This window comes from Callospermophilus lateralis, chromosome 14, assembly GCF_048772815.1.
Source record: "Callospermophilus lateralis isolate mCalLat2 chromosome 14, mCalLat2.hap1, whole genome shotgun sequence".
Classification (NCBI taxonomy): domain Eukaryota; kingdom Metazoa; phylum Chordata; class Mammalia; order Rodentia; family Sciuridae; genus Callospermophilus; species Callospermophilus lateralis.
This window is the reverse complement of record NC_135318.1, coordinates 33,890,266-33,911,244: the sequence shown is the minus strand read 5'-3', so window position 1 is coordinate 33,911,244 and position 20,979 is coordinate 33,890,266. Positions and strand designations below refer to the sequence as shown.

General features: G+C 39.3%; 1 protein-coding gene across 1 annotated transcript in view; it reads left to right on the top strand.

Moving 5' to 3' along the window:
• Thada (THADA armadillo repeat containing) overlaps positions 1–20,979 on the top strand; it is a 313,209-nt gene that overhangs the window by 233,213 nt on the left and 59,017 nt on the right. The window contains exon 31 of the mRNA XM_076833305.2: positions 5,507–5,601. Within this exon, the coding sequence (XP_076689420.2) occupies positions 5,507–5,601 (95 nt within the window). The remainder of the gene's footprint in view (positions 1–5,506; positions 5,602–20,979) is intronic.

Sequence of the window (20,979 nt, the reverse complement as noted above, 5' to 3'; positions counted from 1 at the left end):
ACCTAAAATTGTTGTATTTCACTAATTATTTACATCTTGTTTAAAGTTATTTATACATAACTTATTAAAAAATTCACCCTGGGCAAGGACTTTATAGAAACCCTGTATGTAACAAATAAATTAATGAAATAGTGCTTACCCCTAGGACTTTGCTACACTGGTTTAATTTTCCTCTTTTTTCCCTTTCTCTCTCCCTACCTCCTTTCCTTTCTTCCTTCCTTTCTTATGCTGGTCACCACCCACTAGTTGATTTCATAACTAATTAAATGAATCATAACCTGCAGTTGGAAAAACACTATTCAGGACTCTAAGTTCCTTGAGGGCAGTGACTACTGTCCCTGAATCATTTTATCTTTATATTGCCAAACTCTGGCACTATTCCTGGCTCTCAGTAGCTTCTTAATAAAAGTTTTCTGAATGAATAGGCCCCAGTTTAAAAAGATCTGCAGCCACTGGGATTCCGGAAGGGACAGGAGAAGTGAATAATTTATCACAGACTTCCCAGGAGCTCCTGCTGCCCTCCAGACACTAGGGCCATTGTGGCCATGGCTGGGAGGCCTGCCCTCTGCCCTGCTTTCTGCTTCCCCCAACTTCCAGGAGAGAGGGCGGGACATTTAATGAAATATAGAGACTTCCCAGGGCAAAATTATTCACCAAGTTCTTGGGTAGATATTTGTCAAGAGACAAATGTTAAAAAAAAAAAAAAAAAAAAAAAAAACAGTGGAAGAAATCAAGATTCTTAAAAAGACCTTCGTTCCATTTTATGTATATAAACTTGGTCCTCATACCTGATTCCTCATACTCTAAAGCCACTAATATGCTGTTTTTCAGCCTGTCTGTTGGACCCTAACGCCTTCTGATTTTTTTCAGGCACTATAAATCTTCATTATACTATGCCCCATGCCAGGATTTTTCCATTTGGGGGTAAAGAAAAAAATCCCCAAGCCCACCAAAACCCTGTGGCTTGGTTTCCTGTCCAGCTGGCTTGCTGTTCTCGGGATTTTATTCCCATCATCAAAGTGGCTCGACAGACCAAGAACAAACCTCTGGCTCACCCTGAACTCACAGTGTACCGTTTCCAAGTTAGAACAAACACCAAGTAATAGCAAGAGAAAAAAATTATTTTCCTGACATAGAAGCCAGTCCAGAGAAAACCCAACTGTGTGACTCTAGACAGTCCTGTTATCTGGAGGGTGGAGCCTTGAATGGGTGAGCAATAGGCCAGATTATTCTCTGGGCTATCCCGAAGTCATGGATGGACTCCACTGTGCCCCAGATCCTCGGCTCCTGGGCTCGAGAGCAGCAGTTTTGTGAGGGAGCCTCCCGTGTTCCTCTTGATCATAGCAGACTTGGCCTGAAGCCTCTCAGTCATGGAGCGGTCCCTGAGGTGTGCCACAAGGCTAGTGAGGTTGCCAGCATGTGCCAGACCTAGGAAAGATGCAGAACACTGCAGCCTGACAGGGGACTTCAAAGATTTTATTACTTTTATTTCTTCTATTCATTTAGGAAAAAACATTTTTTAAATATTAACTAAAAATCTCATGGAAACCAGGCTCATCATCAAACTTGAAAGACAAACCAGTTTCCCACAAACTTTCCTTTATTCCATATGGCTCCACAGAAAAACATCCTGAGCAATAAGCTGACTGTGGAAGGTCATGTGGTGGCAGGCAGAAAATAACAACACCGAGGAGCATCCAATCAGTGTGAAGTAGCCCATCTTTTAGGAACCTAGCCTGCCCTGTTCTTATTCCTGCCTGCTCAACACATTCTCTAGTCCACCCAGGCTGGTGTCCATCAGTCCCTGGACAAGCCAAACGCATTCCTTCCCACATCGGTTGCCCCTTTTCAAAATGCTCTTCTTTATCAACTTTGTCAATCTAAATTCTTCCCATCATACACTGCTCAATTGGAATTATATCTTCATAAGCTCTTTCCATTAAGTAGACAAAATTCTCAGGCCAGAAATTATCTCATGTGTGTCTCCTAATCACAGCCAGCTCAAAGCTGAATGCACAGGAGGCATTCCACCTGCTCTCTGGAGCCATGTTTTTAGCCCTGTGTGAGGTGTCTGGTGGCTCACCATTTCTCTGTCCCAGGACCAGCCCTCTGCTTTTTGGTTTTATTCCCTGAGTGGCCCTTTCTTTGGAGGGGAAGTTCTCAACTGTTAAAACGTGGCTGTATAACCAATGTGATCCTGCAATCTGTACACGTGGAAAAATAAGAATTTATACCCCATTTTAATCAAATGTATGATATGTCAAGATCATTGTAATGTTTTGAGCAACTAAAAAAAAAAAAAAAAAAAAGTGGAAGGCCCAGTAATGGGAATGATATCATCAAAGAAGTTTCTAGTAGATGGTGGGCTTTCCATAATGGGTGGGAGAGTGACAGCAAGAGGTTATGATTGAAAAGCCTGGGGAACTAGAGAGAGACAAAAGGAAGAGGCAGAATTGGAAAAAAAAAAAATTGGGGGGTGGGTCACATTTTATTAGGCTAAGGTGCCTCCTCCCTGTCAATGGGAGTGCTCACTGGCACATCAGGCATGTTCCCATCATCTTGGAGGGACACTGGGTAGTTGTAGGGTGTGGCCTTGTTGATCATGATGGCATACTTGGTGTAGGGGCTGAGTGGGGGCAGAACTCAGAGAGACTTCCAATGGCAAAGGACACAACTACCGGCTCCTTGGCCCAGGCTTTCTTCAGAAAGGCAGCGAATTTCACAGCCATCTTGTTCCTAAGAATTGGAAAACTGAAAAAAAAAAAAAAAAAGAAAAAGAAAACATAGAAGTTGCAAATAGTTTTTAAGTGGAAATATAAAGTACTAGAAGACAATATGGGCATTAGAAATTTTTATATAGCTGGGCATGGTGGTGCACACCTGTAATCCCAGCAACTTGGGATGCTGAGACAGGAGAATCACAAGTTAAATGGCAGACTCAGCAATTTAGTGAGGCCCTGTCTCAAAATAAAAAATTAAAAGGGCTGGGGATGTAACTCAGTGGTAAAGTGGCCCTGGCTTCACTCCCCAGTACCAAGAAAAAAAATTATCTATATAAATGCGTGTGTCTGCGCACAAGTGCGTGTGGTGTAAATATCAGAGAAAAGTTGTACTTTATAGTCATAACAAAACTCAGAAGATATAAAAATATTAATATGTTTGACACATAAAACAATACTTCTTAATTGGTAAAGAAATTATAAAAACATGACAAACTATAAAAACCATTTGCAACATATGCGACAAGTGTGCAGATATCCTTCATATGCAAAAAGGTCCTACAAATCATTACAGGAAAAAATAGCAATGAAGGATTTGAATATAAGTCACAGAAAAGGAAGTTCAAATATCCTTTTTTTTTTTTTTTTTTTTTGGTGGTGCTGAGGATTGAACCCAGGGCCTCATTTGTGCTAGGTGAGTGCTCTACTGCTGAGCCACAATCCCAGCCCTCAAATATCCTTTTTTTTTTTTAAATTTAAAAAAAAAATTTTTTTTCAAATATCCTTTTTTTGAAAGTATTTGAAGAGAGAACTGGGGACTGGCTCAGTGGTAGAACACTTGCCTAACATGTGCGAGGTCCTGGGTTCAGTACCCAGCACCACAAAGAGCATATGAAGACCAGGCATGGCAGTACACATCTGTAATCCTAGCTACTCAGAAGGCTGAATCAGGAGGATCCCAAATTCAAGGACAACCTGGGCAACTTAATGAGACCTTGTCTCAAAATAAAAAGAAAAGGACTGGGGGTATAATTCAGTAGAGCACTTGCCTAGCATGCATGAGCCCCTGAGTTCGATCCCCATACAACAAAAGAAAGAAAGGGAGGGGGAAAGAAGTAGTATATAAAGAGGTAGTCAACATCACCCTTAATGAAATTCTAATTTAAAACAAAGAGAAATTGTTTTTTACTTATCATCTTGGCAAAGGTCATAAAGTTTAATAATGGACTGTGGTAGCCAGATTGTGGGAAAATTGGAACTTTTAGACACTGTTGACAAACATGTAAATTGGTACAGCCTCTTTAGAAAACATATTACTAAAGTCAGTGAAAAACTTAAATGTGCAGATACCTCAATTCAGCAATTTCTAGGAAATTTTCCTGTGAGGATATATCCATATGCACAAAACTATTGAACAAATATATTTGTTACAACACTGTATTCAGTAGAAGATTATCTTAGTCTGAATTCTGTCAAAAAGGGACAGATAAGTTCATGAAATGGAGTATTTACTGCCATTAAGAAAATGAGGCAAATCTTTATGTCCCTAACAGGATGGTGTCCAAAGCATATTAATGAAAAACAGTAATGCTCAGAACTTAGTATGTAGTAAACCACCGTTTATGTAAAGATAAACAAGTGGGTTATAAATGAATAGAAAGTGCCTGGAAGGATCAGCCAGTAAGTAATAACAGTGGTTTCCTAAGGGAAACAGACTGTGGGCAAAGGAGAGAGTCATGGAAGAGGGACTGGATTTTCACTGCATGCCCTTTTGTACTATTTGATTTTTTTTTTTTTTGTACTGTGTACATGTGTTACCTATTTTTTAAAACTAAGTTTTAAAAATAGCTAATCATAGGTATTTAGGCCAGACCTGAGGTGTCAGGTAAACTAGCAGTTTGGGGAGTTAGGAGTCAGTAAGCCAGCAGATACTGTACATGGACAAGTCATTGGGGCTCAGGTAGGGCAGGCAGGTCAGCAACAAAGAGCCCACCTGACCATTTTGCTTCAGGCCTTCATGTCAGAATATACGCCAGCTCCAGGATGTGGGCAGGTAAGAATAGAGGTGGGAATAAGCTTTAGAGTAATGGTAAAACTGTTAATTTACAGAGAATGAGAAGGTTGGGTTTAGGAAATCCACTAACTGGTGCCAATTTTGGTGTCATCACACAAGTGGCAGACCTAGTGATATTTTCACCACCTTTGCCAGATCTTTAGCACACCAAAGAGAGTTTGGCCCCTTCCTTGATCACTATAACTTGGAGCCAGGGCTCTTCAAGCACTGTGCTCAAAAAAAAAGTTCCTTTGGGAGGCTAAGACAGAAGGATCACAAGTTCCAGGCCAGCCTAGGCAACTTAGTGAGACGAGACCCTGTCTGAAAATAAAAACTAAAAAGTGCTGGAGATGTAGCTCAGTGGTAGAGTACCACACTCACACTCAAACAAGAGGGGGATGATACAATATCATCTCTCCCGCCCCATCTCATTTTCAACGAACTAGGTTAGGATCTTGGGTTTTGCTTGATTTCCACTTATTTTGTTTGGAACCAGAGCATAGCATTTTATATGTTTGGTCCACACACAGCCCCAGCTTCCACCGTAGCTCTTGGACTCTCACTGAATTGATCATTTGCTTACCTCGTGTTGTCGTCCATCTTATTTTAAGCATTTGCCATGACTGCCTAAGCCTCCTGATGCACCTGAGAGAAAACACCATTTTCTTATTCCTGTGACTCAGGCCTCAGGGAGAGAAAAATATCAATTTTTTTCTGTTCTTTACCTTTCTAGGCAAAATCCATGTTTGGTGACCAGAGCTGTATATATTGACATTATCTTGCTGTTGACATACTGCCTCGACAAAGCCACAAAGGGCAACCAACCAGGTATGATTCATAGTTATATCATTTTGGAATGGTCACAGGTCTTTGAAATGTGGGTTGGGTTTGAGTAGCTCCACCACACACTCCCACCTACTTCAATAAGACCAACCATCCGTCAGAATTCAACCCAGTGCCATATGGCTCCCTCCTAGAAGATTCTCAAGGAAACTTGTCCTTGTTTACTTGGAAGTTTGCTGTTAAATATCTTCTATTTGGTCATTCAGAGAAGAGTATGAACTCTACTCAGATACCCTCTGTGTTTCGCAGACCTTGACTTTTTCCTGTTTTATGCATTTTTTTTGAAAGGTTATCCTTTTCAATGACTTGTTCGCTCTGTTCCGTGCTATGGAGATAAGCGAGCTGGCTCATTTGATGCTGGAGCCAGAACATTTGCACTCCTGTCTCGAGTGTACCCTTACACACTGGTGCATGTCACAGTTGCTGCCTCAAGCTTTGAAATCCTCTGTGATTTTAGGTCATGTATGTTTCTGGGCATGTGCTCCAGACCCACATGCAAGCGTACTATTTTAATCACAATTCACAAAGTGTTTTGTGTTTTTTTTTAAGGGAGAAGGGCAATTCCAAATAAATTTTTTTGATGTGTTTATATAAGAGGCTACAGGAAGTGCTGTACATGAGTTCCAGGCCACAGACTGAAACTGATTTTCATCAACACAAACTGGAATGCAGGGTAATGAGCCTGCAACTGGTTAAAATCAGCCTCTTCTAATTGATTAGGCCTGTCTAAAGGGGGCTTCGATTACAAAGTAAGTTTCTGAGTACAAGCAGGCCAGGCCTTTCCTCTGTTACATTGAGTCTGTCAGTGATTTGTTGTCTTCAGTAAATACATTCAGGCTGTCAAAGTCCAGCTCTGTCCATATGGAACCCTGTTCCCAAATTCAAACCAATTTAAAATGCTTTATAGGGGGTTTGGAGTGGGAGTGTGAAACCACCTCACGGAGATCCATGTATGTTAGCCCACAAAGCCCCTTTGGCCATACAGAGGTAATAAGAACACACTAGACTTTCCTCAGCTGCACTTCCCTGCATAGGGGCAGTTGTTGTATCTATTCAGTAATATAGGATTATATAATTTTACAGCTATAAAACAATCCCGGTTGATCTGGGCATGGTGAATACACCTGTAATCCCATAGTGAGACTCCATCTAAAAAACAAAACAAACAAACAAACAAAAAAAAACCAGTCTTGGTTTATGCCTCTTGTCCCAGCATAGTTATGAATAGTGTCCCCATTTTATTCTTGAGTGGGTCCAGGTTTGCATAATAAATTATAGGTTACCCTAGCTGTAAGAGATTATTGCATCCACTTGTACACTTGATTAGCTGCAGTCCATAGATTATAAAGAGATTATACAGCTGTTACCAAGTAAGGTGTTTGTATATATCAGGTCCAAATTTCATGTAGCTTTATAATACATATCTGTTTACATATCTAAAGGACCTGCATACAAATCTATCCAGTGGGATCCTGACAGAGTCATGTAGTTGACTGTATCATTAGTTGATTTGAACTGAGTTTTTGTTGGCTCATTTAGCACCTTATTCCTATCTAGAAGAGGGAACCTTTGAGTGTTATAAAATACCTTCCCATCCTTTCCTGATAAGCTGGGCTCTGTGGGGATGACTTTGGCTTTTATTTACATATATATATAAATACATATATATATATATATATATTTGTAGATGGACACAATACCTTTATTTTACTTATTTATTTGTATATGGTGCTGAGTATTGAACCTAGTGCCTCATACCTGCCAGGCAGGTGCTCTACCACTGAGCTATATCCCAGCCCCAAATTTGGCTTTTTTAAATTGTTCTTTCCTCCAAACTCTTAATCTTATTTGAAGTTTATTCCCAGTTAAATGTGGTCACAAATGGTCTTTCATTCCTCAGCAGCATTGAGCTTGCAGGCACACGCTGCTCCTCTTAGTTTCCTTATTTGCAGAATAAGTTGTGACGGGAATGGGCACTTGGACCCTGACTCTAGGTGACAGCCACAGTTCTGAATGTGCTCTGTACTTTTCCACAAGGCAGCCACTAGCCACACGTGGCGCTTGAGTGCTTGAGATGCAGCTGGTCCAAACTGAGATGTTCTGGAAGTACAAAGTACACTCCAGATTTCCAAGGCCAAGTGTGAAAAAAGTGTAAAATTTATCAATAATTTTTATATTGACTAGATATTACAGAAATAATGTTTAGACATCAGATTAAAATTTTAAAATTTAAGCCTCACCATGAGTCCTGAGGAATGGAATCAGCCATCTGTGGACTGAGACCTCTGAAACTGTGAGCCCTCAAATATACTTTTCCTCCTATTAAAAAAAAAAATATATATATATATATATATATATATAATCAAAATTAATTTCACCTGAAATGTGATTACTACTAGAATGAAAAGAATAAGGAAAACAAAACTATTGTTAAAATATGTGAATTTCACTTTGTCAAATGGAAAGATGTGAAAAGTTGTTAATAACTTATCACAGAAACCAAAATGTCACATTAAAGTAATATTATTGATGAAGAAAAACGTGGCTACTATAAATTTTCAAATTACATATATGGCTTACACTATATTGAATTGGACAGCACTAGACTTTGGGAATTGCCCTCATACTACAGGATAAGTGTGCATGAAGCTATATCTACCTATATGAATGTGTGTATTCATGGGATGCATGAATAGTAGTAATAAGTTTTCATCCTTTGAGTTTGGGCTAGATTTTTAAACTAACTAAATGTCAAGTAAGTCAGTGATTAAGTTGGAGAGCACTCCTTGGGATAAAAATAAGCTGTGACCTTAAAGTAGTGAAATCTGTTCTTGTATGTCTCATAAATTGTTTCCAAAGGCAGTTTGAGCAGTAGATAAGTATCTCCCCAAATCAGATGATCACTTGTCTGGATGTGTAGATTTTAGTATGCTTTCAAAATAATGTCATGATATTAAGCTCCTTGGAAGAATGGACCATGTCCTATAGTCTTTGTTACCCAACCAAGCACATAGTAAGCCCTCACTGAATATGTTTGTTAGTAACTGATTGGGTAAAATGCAATTTTGCTCAGTTTTTAGGATTGTACAGTTATTATTAAGTTACAAGTCTTGATTTAAACTCATGCATCAATCATATATGACTTTATTTTCTGAATTCAAATGAGATAATTAATTTTGTGTGCATGTTTATAAATCACATATATATCTACCACCACAGAGTAGGAAGCATACACACAGACTCTGAAGCCAGATCCCTAGGTTTGAATCCCAGATCTGCCATTTATTTTTCGACCTTTTTGAACTTCTTTAAGACACTTTGTCTCCATTGTAAATGGGGGATAATAATAGAATCTGTATCTTAGGGTGGTTTTCAACTATATGCATAAACCCTTATGTACAAATGAGTTTTGCATGGCACTGAGTAAGTGCACAATAAAAATAGCTACTCTTATTATTCTTTATCATTAGCTGGAAACTGTGTGTATAATACAGTCCCCTGCAGCCTGGCAAAACTGTGTTCAACCCTCACCTTTATAGTTCTCCTCATAGTTTAAGCATCTTCAGGAAAGAAGAAATGCTTGCACACCTGGCATAGATTGTCTGGAATCCTCTTGATGAGGGATGCCCTTGCCCCTCAAACTGATCTAGAAAAAGATCTCTTTTTTTCTTGTTTATTTTTTCACTCATGAGATATGCTAGCTAGCATCAAACATATGTTGAGCACCTGTCTGGACTAGAGAGGAATATGTCTTGTGCTTTTAAATAAACACAGTAAGGGATTATAGATGCTGTTCAAGAAGCATGTGTGGGATACATTTGAGGCACTAAAGCAAAAAGTCATTTCTCCTTGGGAGGAGAAGAAGGCTGTTAGAGGAGGAATTGGTTGAGCGGATTTCGATGATGATAAGCAGGGATTCACCAGATGAGCAAGGAGCAGGTGGGTATTATTGATGGTAGGGAGCATGACCAGAAGGCATAGATCACCACAGCCTTCAAAGAACTAGGACAGGGTGTCTGAGTGCTAGGTTCAATGCCAGGCAAGAGAGATTAGAGGTGAGGCTAGGGAGCAGAAACTCACTCCTGGAGGGCCTCACAGGACACAGTCTAAGGGGCTTGGAGTTGACTCTGTAGACTAAGGAGATTACTGAAGGATATAAAACAGAAAGTGAGATCATGTGGTTTTTAAGACAAGGTGGTGGCATTTCATTCTCCACCCTCATCCTATAGCTTCTTGCACTCTAATATAACTGAAAATTCATTCACCAACTATCGGGGAGATTTACCCAGTCTTTGTGATAACCAGTATGGGGGCCCTGGGAGGTGGGACATGGAGAGTGGAGGACTAGACCAGAAGGAAAGGCAGTACAGTGCTAAAAGCAGTTGTTTAGAACGGTGGGATTCTAGCCGGGCAGCATGGTGGCGCATGCCTGTTATCCCAGTGTCTCATGAGCCCGAGGTAGAAGGATCACAGGTTCATGGCTAGCCTAACTTAGTGAGGCCCCCTAAGCAACTTAGTGGGAATCCTGTCTCAAGGTAAAAAATAAAAAGGGCTGGGGATGTAGCTCAGTGGTAAAGCACCCCTGGGTTCAATCCCCAGTACCCACCCCTCTCAAAATAGGTGGGATTATAGAGGACTTCCTCCTATTTTTTGTATTCATAACTTTATGCAATAATTCTGTTTCGTGTGTGTGTGTGTGTGTGTGTGTGTGTGTGTGTGTGTACACATTTAGATGTTAGGTATTTAAATATGAATCTAGAAGGGGACTAGTTATTCTCAAAGAAATGAAGTAATAATTGCAGGGAAACTGTTTTCATGAAGGAGAATCTGCCCATAGCCTCTCACACCTTAATCTGAAAGTGACCTTAGAAGGCTATTCCTACCTCTAAAGTGTCTCAGAACCACATTGAAGGCTGGGGGCATAAACAGTGGAAAACACAGTGAAGGGAAAAGGCAGGGAAGATAATTAGAAAAGCTTACGATAATGATGTGTTTTGTGTAATTCAAACTTTTATCTTAGTACTTCCCAATCATTTGAGGTTTCCTCAGCCATTAACTAGGTTTTGAAAAGTCCAAATGTGGGGGTTTGTTTGGAGTTTAAAAGTGATTTAAACCCACAAGGACTTTCTGTCCCCTGTATTCTTTTTCCTCTTCTGCATCCAGCTGTCACCAGTATATATCAGTTTCCTGCAGGAAGGAAAATTATAGTCTCCAATTGGAGTCGGAGAATGAGGGAGAAAAAGTCCACCACAGGACGCTCGGGCTGGGTTACAGGCCTGAGCAGGGACTGGAAACAGAGAGCTTTCATTCTAATTTTAAATCCATCTTAAGTTATTTGCTCCCAGATCGGAAATTTTCCATTGAAATATCTACCTACTAAAATACCCTCTGAGACTTGACTAAATATTTACCTCTTTTACTCTGAGAGATGGACTTTCTATCTATGCCCATACCCTTAAATTTGAGTTTTTCATAGCTATTTTCATAGCTAGTTACCAAGTATTTAAACAAATGTTATACTGACTTACACTTTCAGACTTTCATTTGAAACTCTCTTGATGAGTTTATGAGTGGGTTGTTTTTTTTTTCCTCCAAGGCTCCAAACTTTAAGCAACCTAGTTCTTTTATAATTATATGTATATGTGACACATTGAAGTATGAATCTTGAAGAGGATTTGTTAATCCAAAAGAAATGAAGAAATGACATAACAATTTCATAGAAATGTTTTACTAACCTTACAAGGTGGCCCACACAACTCAGGAGACTGAAGCAGGAGGCTGATGCAGGAGGATCACAAATTTGAAGCCAGCCTGGGAAACTTAGTGAGACCCTGTCTCAAAATAAAATTAAAAAGAGCTGGGTATGTATTATAGTAGTAGAGCAACCCTGGATTCAATCCCTAGTATCCTCCCTCAAAAAAAATTTTTTTAACTGGAAAAAGATTTGCATTATACAAGGAAACTACCCCCACGCCGTCTCCTCTCCCCACTGGGGATTAAATCCAGGGGCATTTTATCACCGAGCTACCTCCCCAGTCTTCAAAAACATTTTTTAAAGTTATTTTGAGGACGGATCTCTCTAAGTTGGCATGGTTTCCTCGAACTTGTGATCCCTCCTGCCTCAGTCTCCCTGATAGTTGAGATTGCAGGTATGTACCCCATACTGGCAGGACACACTGTTTTCAATATCAGCCTCCTTGAAGGAGTTGATAATAATGGCCAGCATTCTTTGAGCCAAGCACCACCAAGTTCAACATATGTCACATATTTATGTGCATTAATGAAGAGTAGGGGGTACTAGTGTTCCTTCATTTTGGACATGAGGACTCTGAGGCAGAGAGAACTCTGTCACATGAGTACTAAGGTGGCAGAGCTTGAGCTCTCCAAGTATGCCACATCAGGAAAGACCAGTCACTCTCCTCATGGATCCAGCTTTCCAGGCTTCTGCCCCTGCCATAGAAGCCCCAAGCCTCAGGGAGGGATCCCCTTTACAGGAGTTTATAAATCATGGGGCCTTTCCTGCCTGCGTTTGTTCCCCATCCCCAGGGTGTGTAGAATAATACGAAAGCATAGCTGGGACTGGAGTATGTTACTAGAAAGAGAATACTCGCTGCTCTGGGCAGCCACCTGCCCTTTTTCCTTTTGATTGTAGACCTACGGCCACTACACAAAACACTTCCCAGGACCAGGCTGCTGGGGACTGGTTTTGTGGTTTCTTTGTTAGTTGGGATTTATAGTTCAGATCCCATCACTCTGCCAAGTGCAATAAACATTTTGTTTTAACTGGAATGTAACTTTTATTATTGTTATTATTTTTTCTCTAAATGCCTTAAAAGTGACCAGCTTGAGAGTGAAGTCAGAATCCCTAAATAGTCTAAACGCCAAGTGAGTGTGCTTTGTAGATCAGGAGAAGATTAGAAGACAGGCTTTCACTTATTACTGCTTGTATTTATATAATGGAAGTTGGGTAACATAATCCCTCCCACAGGCCAGCTTAGATGTTGCTCATGGTTAAATGGTTAAATCTGTGAGAAGTATTCAACAATGCCTTGTATTTGTACTGCCTAGAACATGAATAATATATGTGTGACATGAATAAATGTAAGGTCAGTGATTTTTATGACATATTAACTTCCTTTACTTAAGTTCTTGGGAAATAGAGCCGAACAATTACAGAGAATAAAAACATTGGCAACTTACAAACACCTGCTTTGATTATTTGGTCTAATTAGGTTAAATTTAACCAATTCCATCTGAACAAATTGAAAACAATTCTTATCTGTTCCTCAGTCATGCACTTTTATCAGTGTTGAATGCAGATGTGTTTAATATGACACAGTTGGTGTGATTCTTTCAGCTCTGGGTGGGAGATAGAAAGGAATTGAGAACATATTTTTGAGAGTCTTCTTGAGTGGGAACTAGGGTTGTGGCTCAGTGGTAGAGCACTTGCCTAGCATGTGTGAGGCACTGGGTTCAATCCTCAGAACCACATAAAAAATAAGTAAATAAAATAAAGGTATTGTGTCCATCTACAATTTTAAAATATTTTTTAAAAAGGAGAGTCTTCTAGGAACTTAAATTTCTGAGCCTGTAGCCATGAAATTTTCAGAAAAGAAAATTTAAAAAAGCTTTGTTGTCAATAAATTAGTTGGTTTTCTCCAAAACATTGGGACTGTCCATCTAAACTATTACTTCTGTCAAAAAGTGTCTTACCCAAGGAACAGTGAGCTCTTAAAATAAGCAGATGATTCCTGGCTATCTTTTGGAAGTCCAAATAATATAGGGTGTTATTAGCTTGCTAGGTAATGTAGTGTTTGTTGCTTGTTAATTCTAGACCTGATGATGCAGGATATGTAGGCTGTCAATTCTTGGAATTTTAGAGATCATTTAATCACATGTAGATGGAAACTCAAGCAATTAACTGACTTCCTCAAGGTCACAGCGTTGTTTAGTGAAAAAGCTGAGCTTTCCTGACTCTTGGTCCAACTGACCATTTAACTTGGACTAAGTATCTTGGACTTAGTGTCTGTATCGGGGACAGAACCATGTCCTGAAACCTTATTTCCACTCCAGCAAGGATCTCAGAACATTTGTGATTTCAGTGTTTCTGAATGTCCCTTCCTCTACCCACTCTAGCCCCTCATCAAAGATAATCTGAAACTAGTTGCCCATGCCATGTAGTTTTTGAAAATCTATTGTAAACATTTTGAATAAATGGAATCGTAGCTTTGTGGCCTTTCATGTCTGGGTTCTTTCACATAACACTGTTTTCAAGATTCAGCCATGGTGTTGTATGAACCAGCACTTGATTCTTTTTTGACTGAATAATATTTATAATAATAATATTTTGACTGAATAATACTCCATTGTATAGATGTCACTTTTTGTTGTTATTGGAGTGCTGGGGAGTGAGCCCAAAGCCTCATTCCCACATGCTAGGCAAGTGCTCTACCACTGAGCTACATATCCTTGGCTCTAGATATCACATGTTGTTTATCCATTGCATCAGTTGATGGATATTTGGGGGCTATTATAAATAATCCTGCTGTGAATGTTCATGGGCAAATTTTTGTAGAAACCTGTGCTTTCGGTTCTTTTTGATACTTATCTAGAAGTGCAATTGTTGAGTCAAATGCCAACTCTTAATTTCAACTTGTTAAGGAATTGCTAAATTGGCCCCAAAGCGACTGCACTGTCTTGTATGCCTACTAACAACATGTGAAGAAAGTGGATCTCATTGTACTTTTATTTGCATTTTCCTAATGATTAGTGATATTGAACATCTTTTCTAATGTTAATTATTAATTTTTAGAGAAATGTCTGTTCAGGTCCTTTGCCCATTTTTTTAATTGGTCTTGTCTTTTTTATTCTTGAATTATAAAAGTTCTTAGTGTGTTCTAATTTTAATCCATTATAAACGACACAATTTGTAAATATTTTCTCTTGTTATGTGAGTTGTCTTGCCTTTTTTTTTTTCTTCTTTTGTGTGTGTGGGAGATACTGGGGATTGAAGCCAGGGACATTTTACCATTGAGCCACATCCCCAATCCTTCTTATTTGTATTCTGAGACAGGGACTCTCTAAATTACCTGTGCTGTCCTGAAACTTGAAGCCGTCCTGCCTTAGCCTCCTGAGTCATTGGGAATTACAGATGTGTGTCACCACGCCCAGCTGTATCTCAAAAATATTTAAATAAATTTTAAAATTGAGATCTACTGGCTTCAATCCCCAGTATGCTCTGGGATTATAGGTATGCACTACCATGCTAGTTTGTCATTTTCTTTTTTTGGGAGGTGGGTGGGGGGTACCAGAGATCGACCCAGAGGCGTTTAACCATTGAGCTACATCCCCAGCCCTTTTTATTTTTTGCTAAGTTGCTTTAGCCTCGCTAAATTGCTGAGGCTGGCTTTCAACTTGCAATCCTCTTGCCTCAGCCTCCCAATTGCTGGGATTTCAGGTATGCACCATCATGCCCAGCTTGTCACTTTTCTTGATAATGTTCTTTGATGGACAAAAGGTTTTAGTTGTAATGAAATTCATTGTATTTGTTTTTTTCTTTTGTTGCTGTGCATTTGATGTCATATTTAAGAAGCTATTGCCCAATCCAAAATCATGAAGGTTTATACCCATGTTTTCTTCTAAAAATTTTTCTTCTAAAAAGTTTTAGCTCCTAGTTCTATGATCTGTTTTGAAGTGTTTTTGTTTTGTTTTGTTTTGTGTTTGTTTTTGTTTGTGGTCTAGAGGTTGGAACTCAGGACCTCGTACATGCCAGATAAAGTACTATACCACTAAACTACCTCCCCAGACCTTTTTATTTTTTATTTTGAGACAGAGACTCACTAAATTCCCAAGATTGGCCTTAAACTTGTGATTCCCCTGCCTCAGCCTCCTGAGAAGCTGGGATTATAGACACGTGTCACTGCACACCCTGTAGGTTAGTTTTTATATTTGGTATGATAGGTCCATCCACATCCTTTGCATGTGACTGTTCATTTGTCCTAGCACTCTGTGTTCAGAAGAGTATTCTTTTCCCATTAAGTTGTCTTGGCACCTTGTCAAAAAATTGATTAACCATAAATTATGTGTTTATTTCTAGATTCTTTTTTATTAGTTGTTGACGAATTTTTAAATTTTATTTATTTATTGGTATGTGGGGCTGAGAATCAAACTCATTCCTTATACATGCTAGGCAACTCCTCCACTGAGCCGCAATCCCAGCCCTATTTCTAGATTCTTAATTCTGTTTCATTGATCTATATGTCTGTGCATATGCCAGGATCACACTGTCTTGATTACCATTGTTTTGTAGTAACTTTTGAAATTAGTCTAAGTTCTTCAGCTTTGTTCTTTTTGGTACTGGGGATTGAACTCAGGGGCACTCAACCGCTGAGCCACATAATCAGCCCTGTTTTATATATTATTTAGAGAGAGGGTCTGCTGCTTAGCACCTTGCCTTTGCTGAGGCTGTCTTTGAACTCACTATTCTCCATCTCAGCCTCAAGCTGCTAGGATTACAGGTGTGCACCACCACACCTGGCTGAATTCCTTGAATAGGGATTGTGTTAACTGTGTAGATCAATTTGAGGAGTATTGACATCATAACAAAATTGTGTTTTCAGGTCCATGATCTCAGGATGTCTACTTATTTAAAAGTCTCCTTCATTTCTTTCAATGATGTTTTATAGATTTCATTATATACATCATGCACATCTTTTATTTATAGATCTTTTATTCTATGTCCTTATAGAGCTGGTTTATTAGCTTTAATAGTATTTTGTTGTTTTTTTTTTATAGACTCCTTAGAGTCCCTTTCTATATTTGGAATCATGTCATTTGCAATAGAGATAATTTTTACTTTTTCCTTTCCTATCTGGATGGTTTTAAATTTATTTTTCTTGCCTAATTGCTCAGGCTGGAATCTCCATTACAGTGTTAAATAGAACTGGCAAAAGCAGACATCCTTGTCTTGTTCCTGATCTTAGAGGGAGAACTTTCAGTCTTTCGCCATTAGGTATGTTAGCAATGGGTTTTTCTTAGATGCCCTTTATCAGGTTCTATTTCTAGATTGTTGGGGGGTTTTTTTGTTATGAAAGGATATTGAATTTGAATAAGTGCTATTCTGTGTCTACTGAGGTGATCATGTGATTTTTGTCCTTCATTCTGTTCATATGGCATGAATCATGGCATTTTAATTGCCGAATAGTATTTCATCATATGTTTAGTTTACTACTACAACGTGCCAGTTGATGGACGTTTGGGTTATTTCTGTTTTTTGGAGATTTTCAATAATACAGCTCTGAATAGTCACATAGAAGTCTTTGATCAGACATTTAAATTTCTCTTGAGTAAAAACCTAAGAAGGTGGGGCTGGGGATGTGGCTCAAGCGGTAGCGCGCTCGCCTGGCATGCGTGCGGCCCGGGTGTGATCCTCAGCACCACATACAAACAAAGATGTTGTGTCCACCGAAAACTAAAAAAAGAATAAATATTTAAAAAAAAAAAAAAAAACTAAGAAGGTAATTACTGGGTCATATGGTAAGAATACATCAGTATTGTTAGAAATTGCCAAAATGTTTAGCAAAAGCACTTTTCACTTTGCATTTGCACCAGCAATGAACCAGAAGTCCAATTGTTCCACCTTCTCTCCTGGACTTATCCCTCTTGTTTTGGCTATTCTACTGGGTACATACTGATGTTGCATGATTTTTTAAAAATCTTTATATATTTATTTATTTATTTATTTATTTATTTACATCTTTATTTGTATGTGGTGCTGAGGATCGAACCCGGGCCGCATGCATGCCAGCCGAGCGCGCTACCGCTTGAGCCACATTCCCAGCCCCGATGTTGCATGATTTTAAGTTGCGCTTGCGTAATAACTAATTATGTTAAGCATCTTTCATGTGCCATACTTGTCTACATATATCTATTTTTGGTTCAATATCTATTTGAATCTTTTGTATTTCCCGCCTGCCCCAGTATTGGGTATTGAACCCAGGGGTACTCTGCCACTGAGCTACATCCCCAGCCTTTCTTTCTTTCTTTCTTTCTTTTTTTTTGAGACAGGATCTAACTAAATTGCCCAGGCTGAACTCATACTTCTTAAGAACCTACTGCTTCAGCCTTCACTAGGACTACACACATGTACCACCATGCCCAACTAGATCTCTTTTAAACTGAGTTGTTAATTATTGAGTTGTAAGAGTTCTTTACTCACATAAATATTCTGCAAATACATTTTACCTGTCTTGAGCTTGCCTTTTCATTTTCTAAATAGTATCTTTTGAAGATCAGATATTTTTAATTTTGAAATCCAGTTGATCTATTTTTTGTGTATGTATTTGCTGTTTTGTTGCCCTAGTTAATGAGTCTTTCTGAGCCTATTCCCAAAGTCACAAAGATGTTGTCTCATGATTTCTTCTAAAGTTCTATAGTTTTAGATTTTACATTTAGATTTTCTGAAATATCTCAAGTTAATATTCATGTTGTCATGAGATATCCTTGAAGTCCCCCCCCCACACACCGTTTGGCATATAGATATTGAGTTGTTCCAGCACCATTATTTCTTTGAATAATCTTCTGTCCAGTTCCCACTTTCCTCTGTTTCAGGGATTTCATTCATAAATATTAGGTAACTTTTTTCTTTTCTCTCTCTCTCTCTCTCTCTCTCTCTCTCTCTCTTTGTTTTGTTTTGGTACTGAGGATTAAATCAAGGGGAGCTTTACCACTGAGCTACATCCCCAGCTCTTTTTATTTTGAGATAAGCTCTCACTAAATTGCCGAGCCTGGTCTTGAACTAACACCCCTCCTGCCTCAGCCTGGATTATAGGCATGTACCTGACTTAAATTAGGTAACTTATTTGTCCCACAGATCAGTGATGCCCTGGTTTCTTTTTGTTCTTTTTTAAAATCTGTGTTTCATTTTGATAATTCTATTTCTTTATCTTCAAATTCACTTTTCTTTTGCATTGTCTAATGCGCTGCTAATTTTCATCTAGTGTATTATTATTTAAGATTTTGTACATCTCTAGATGTCTCATTTATGTTCTTTTATATCTCCTATATTTCTCTTCATTTTTAATTTTCTCTAGATTCTTCACCAGGTGTAGCATATTCATAATAGCTGCTTCCATGTCCTTGTTTCTAATTGCATCATCATTGTTATTTCTGGGTGGGTCATTCCTTTTTGTTAATTTTTCTCCAAGTTATGGGTCCTGTTTTTCTACTTCTTTGCACACTGGTAATATTTAATTAAATGTCAGTATTAATTTAATTATGTTTTTATATGTTGGATTTTGTTTTATGACTTTAAAGTGTTGGACTTGTTTTGGCACACAGTTACTTAGGATCTGTTGGAACCATCCAAGAAGTGCTTTTAAGTTTTGTTAGGTGGGTTCAATCTTTATAGGAGGCTTTTAAAATCCATTAATAAGATAAGACCCTATTAAATTCTCTACCTGATGCCCCTTGATGTATTACAAGTTCTGTACTTTGGGTCAGAGAACCAAACTATAGTGACCCTAGCTGTGTGAGCTTCAGGAATTGTCCAGCCCACTGCTTTCTTCTTCTTTCCCCAGCCTTAAGGAGTTTCACTCCAAGCATGTATAGCAGTATCCAGCTGAAAGAGTCAAGGGGCTCCTTGCTCTGCAGATGTCCAGATGTCCAGGGTCCCCTTATTCACCAATTCCAGCTGTCTCTTCCCAAATTCTGATTTGTTGTCATTTTATCATTTCAACTGAACTGGACCTTGGGCTCTGGGTTCCTCCTCTCTATGCCTCTCTGTAGTAGGCTGGGATAGTTGTAAGGCTTGTGTTTGTTTTTTCTCTCAAGGATCTTCAGTCCTACACCGCTCATGTCCGGTTTTCTAATTGTTTATATTAGAAGGCAATTCCTGTAGTGGTTAATCCTTCATGAGCAGAGCACAAATTACTTCCATTACCTTGTTTGGGAAATTCAAGACCATGGCACCAACATCTGCTTGGCATCTGGGAGGGCCTTCTTGCAATATCATCACATACAAGGGCATCACATGGTGAGACCCAGCCTCCTGACTCAGGCCTCTCCTTGCTTTATCAGGTCTTCTCCTTATAAAGCCACTATTCCATTGGGTTAGGGCCTCAGTAGCCTCCCGAAGACCCCCACCTCCAAATACCAGGGTCACATTAAATTTCTCCCCTCTTAATAACTCATAACGAGGATTCAGTTTCACCATGAGCTTTGGTTGGGACATTCAAATCATAGTACCGGGTACACTTACCATTGCTCACTGTGCAGAATTTATTTAACTCCTCTCTTCTAACAAAAAGTCCACCCAGATTCTATTGTATCTTACCGTCTGTAATTGCACCCTGCCCATCACTCCTGCTGAATGTTGGTTTGCAGTCCAGCAGTGCCAGAAGCCTCTTCCTTCTTAGATTCTGTTTCTCAAGTATAGACCCCAGAGCCCAGATGCACTCCCAGAACTGTCATCTGTAGCAGTGGCAAGGGACTGAGATGAGTGGTCCTAGCCTCTTTTAAAATTAGGTAGAATAAGGAAGATTTCAAAGAACTCCTTTCCTCCAGCTGGAGGCCTTCCTGTTAGTTTCATGCTACATCTGATTATCTGAGGGTGTCAAAGAAAGTCTAGTCTTGTGGGCAAGAAGTTAAATTAAATGGGGAGGTGGGCATGGTGGGGAAATTTTTTTATATCTAGTCCTGCCCTTCAGAGCAAGTCACTAAAAGAAACAGAAGCTGTATAATGCTGAGAAGTAACTTTATGTCTGTGTTTTTGTATGGTCATGTGTTTCTCCACAATATTTCCTGACTTCCCTCTTATTTGAGCAAAGGCCAAGATAGGGTGGTGCGTAGAGGCAAAAAGTAAAAAATGTTGGTCCCTCCCAGTGCGTGATGAGCTCATCTTTAGCCTCCCCAAATCTTTTCAGAACTCTTGATCACCATCTCCCAAGCCAAAAGGGCTGTGCTTTTATTTTATGGAGTGAAAAGATAGTCTTCAAATAATATTTTCAGATGCATGTTCTCCTTCAGCAGATGAGGAATCCAGTGCTTGAAAATACACGCCTTTGAGATTATTCCAGCAGCTGGGCGAAGAGGGAGTGTTTTCAAAGGGGTGTGTACAGGGGCCACACCTGTGTAAGCCACAGTGAAGGGGTTCAGAGAACTAGAAACAAAAGTAGACAACAAATAAACAACCAGGATTTGTTCCAGGGGAGACAATGGTTTGAATCCTCTACCAGGTCCTTCTGCGTGTTTGTAACTGGAAGGGCCCCTGGGGTCAGGATTACAGTTTACTGGGAAGGGCAGAGGATTAAATAGAAGAATGGAATTTCCCTTCGATAAGGAGAGGCCAAGATTTATTAAATCAGT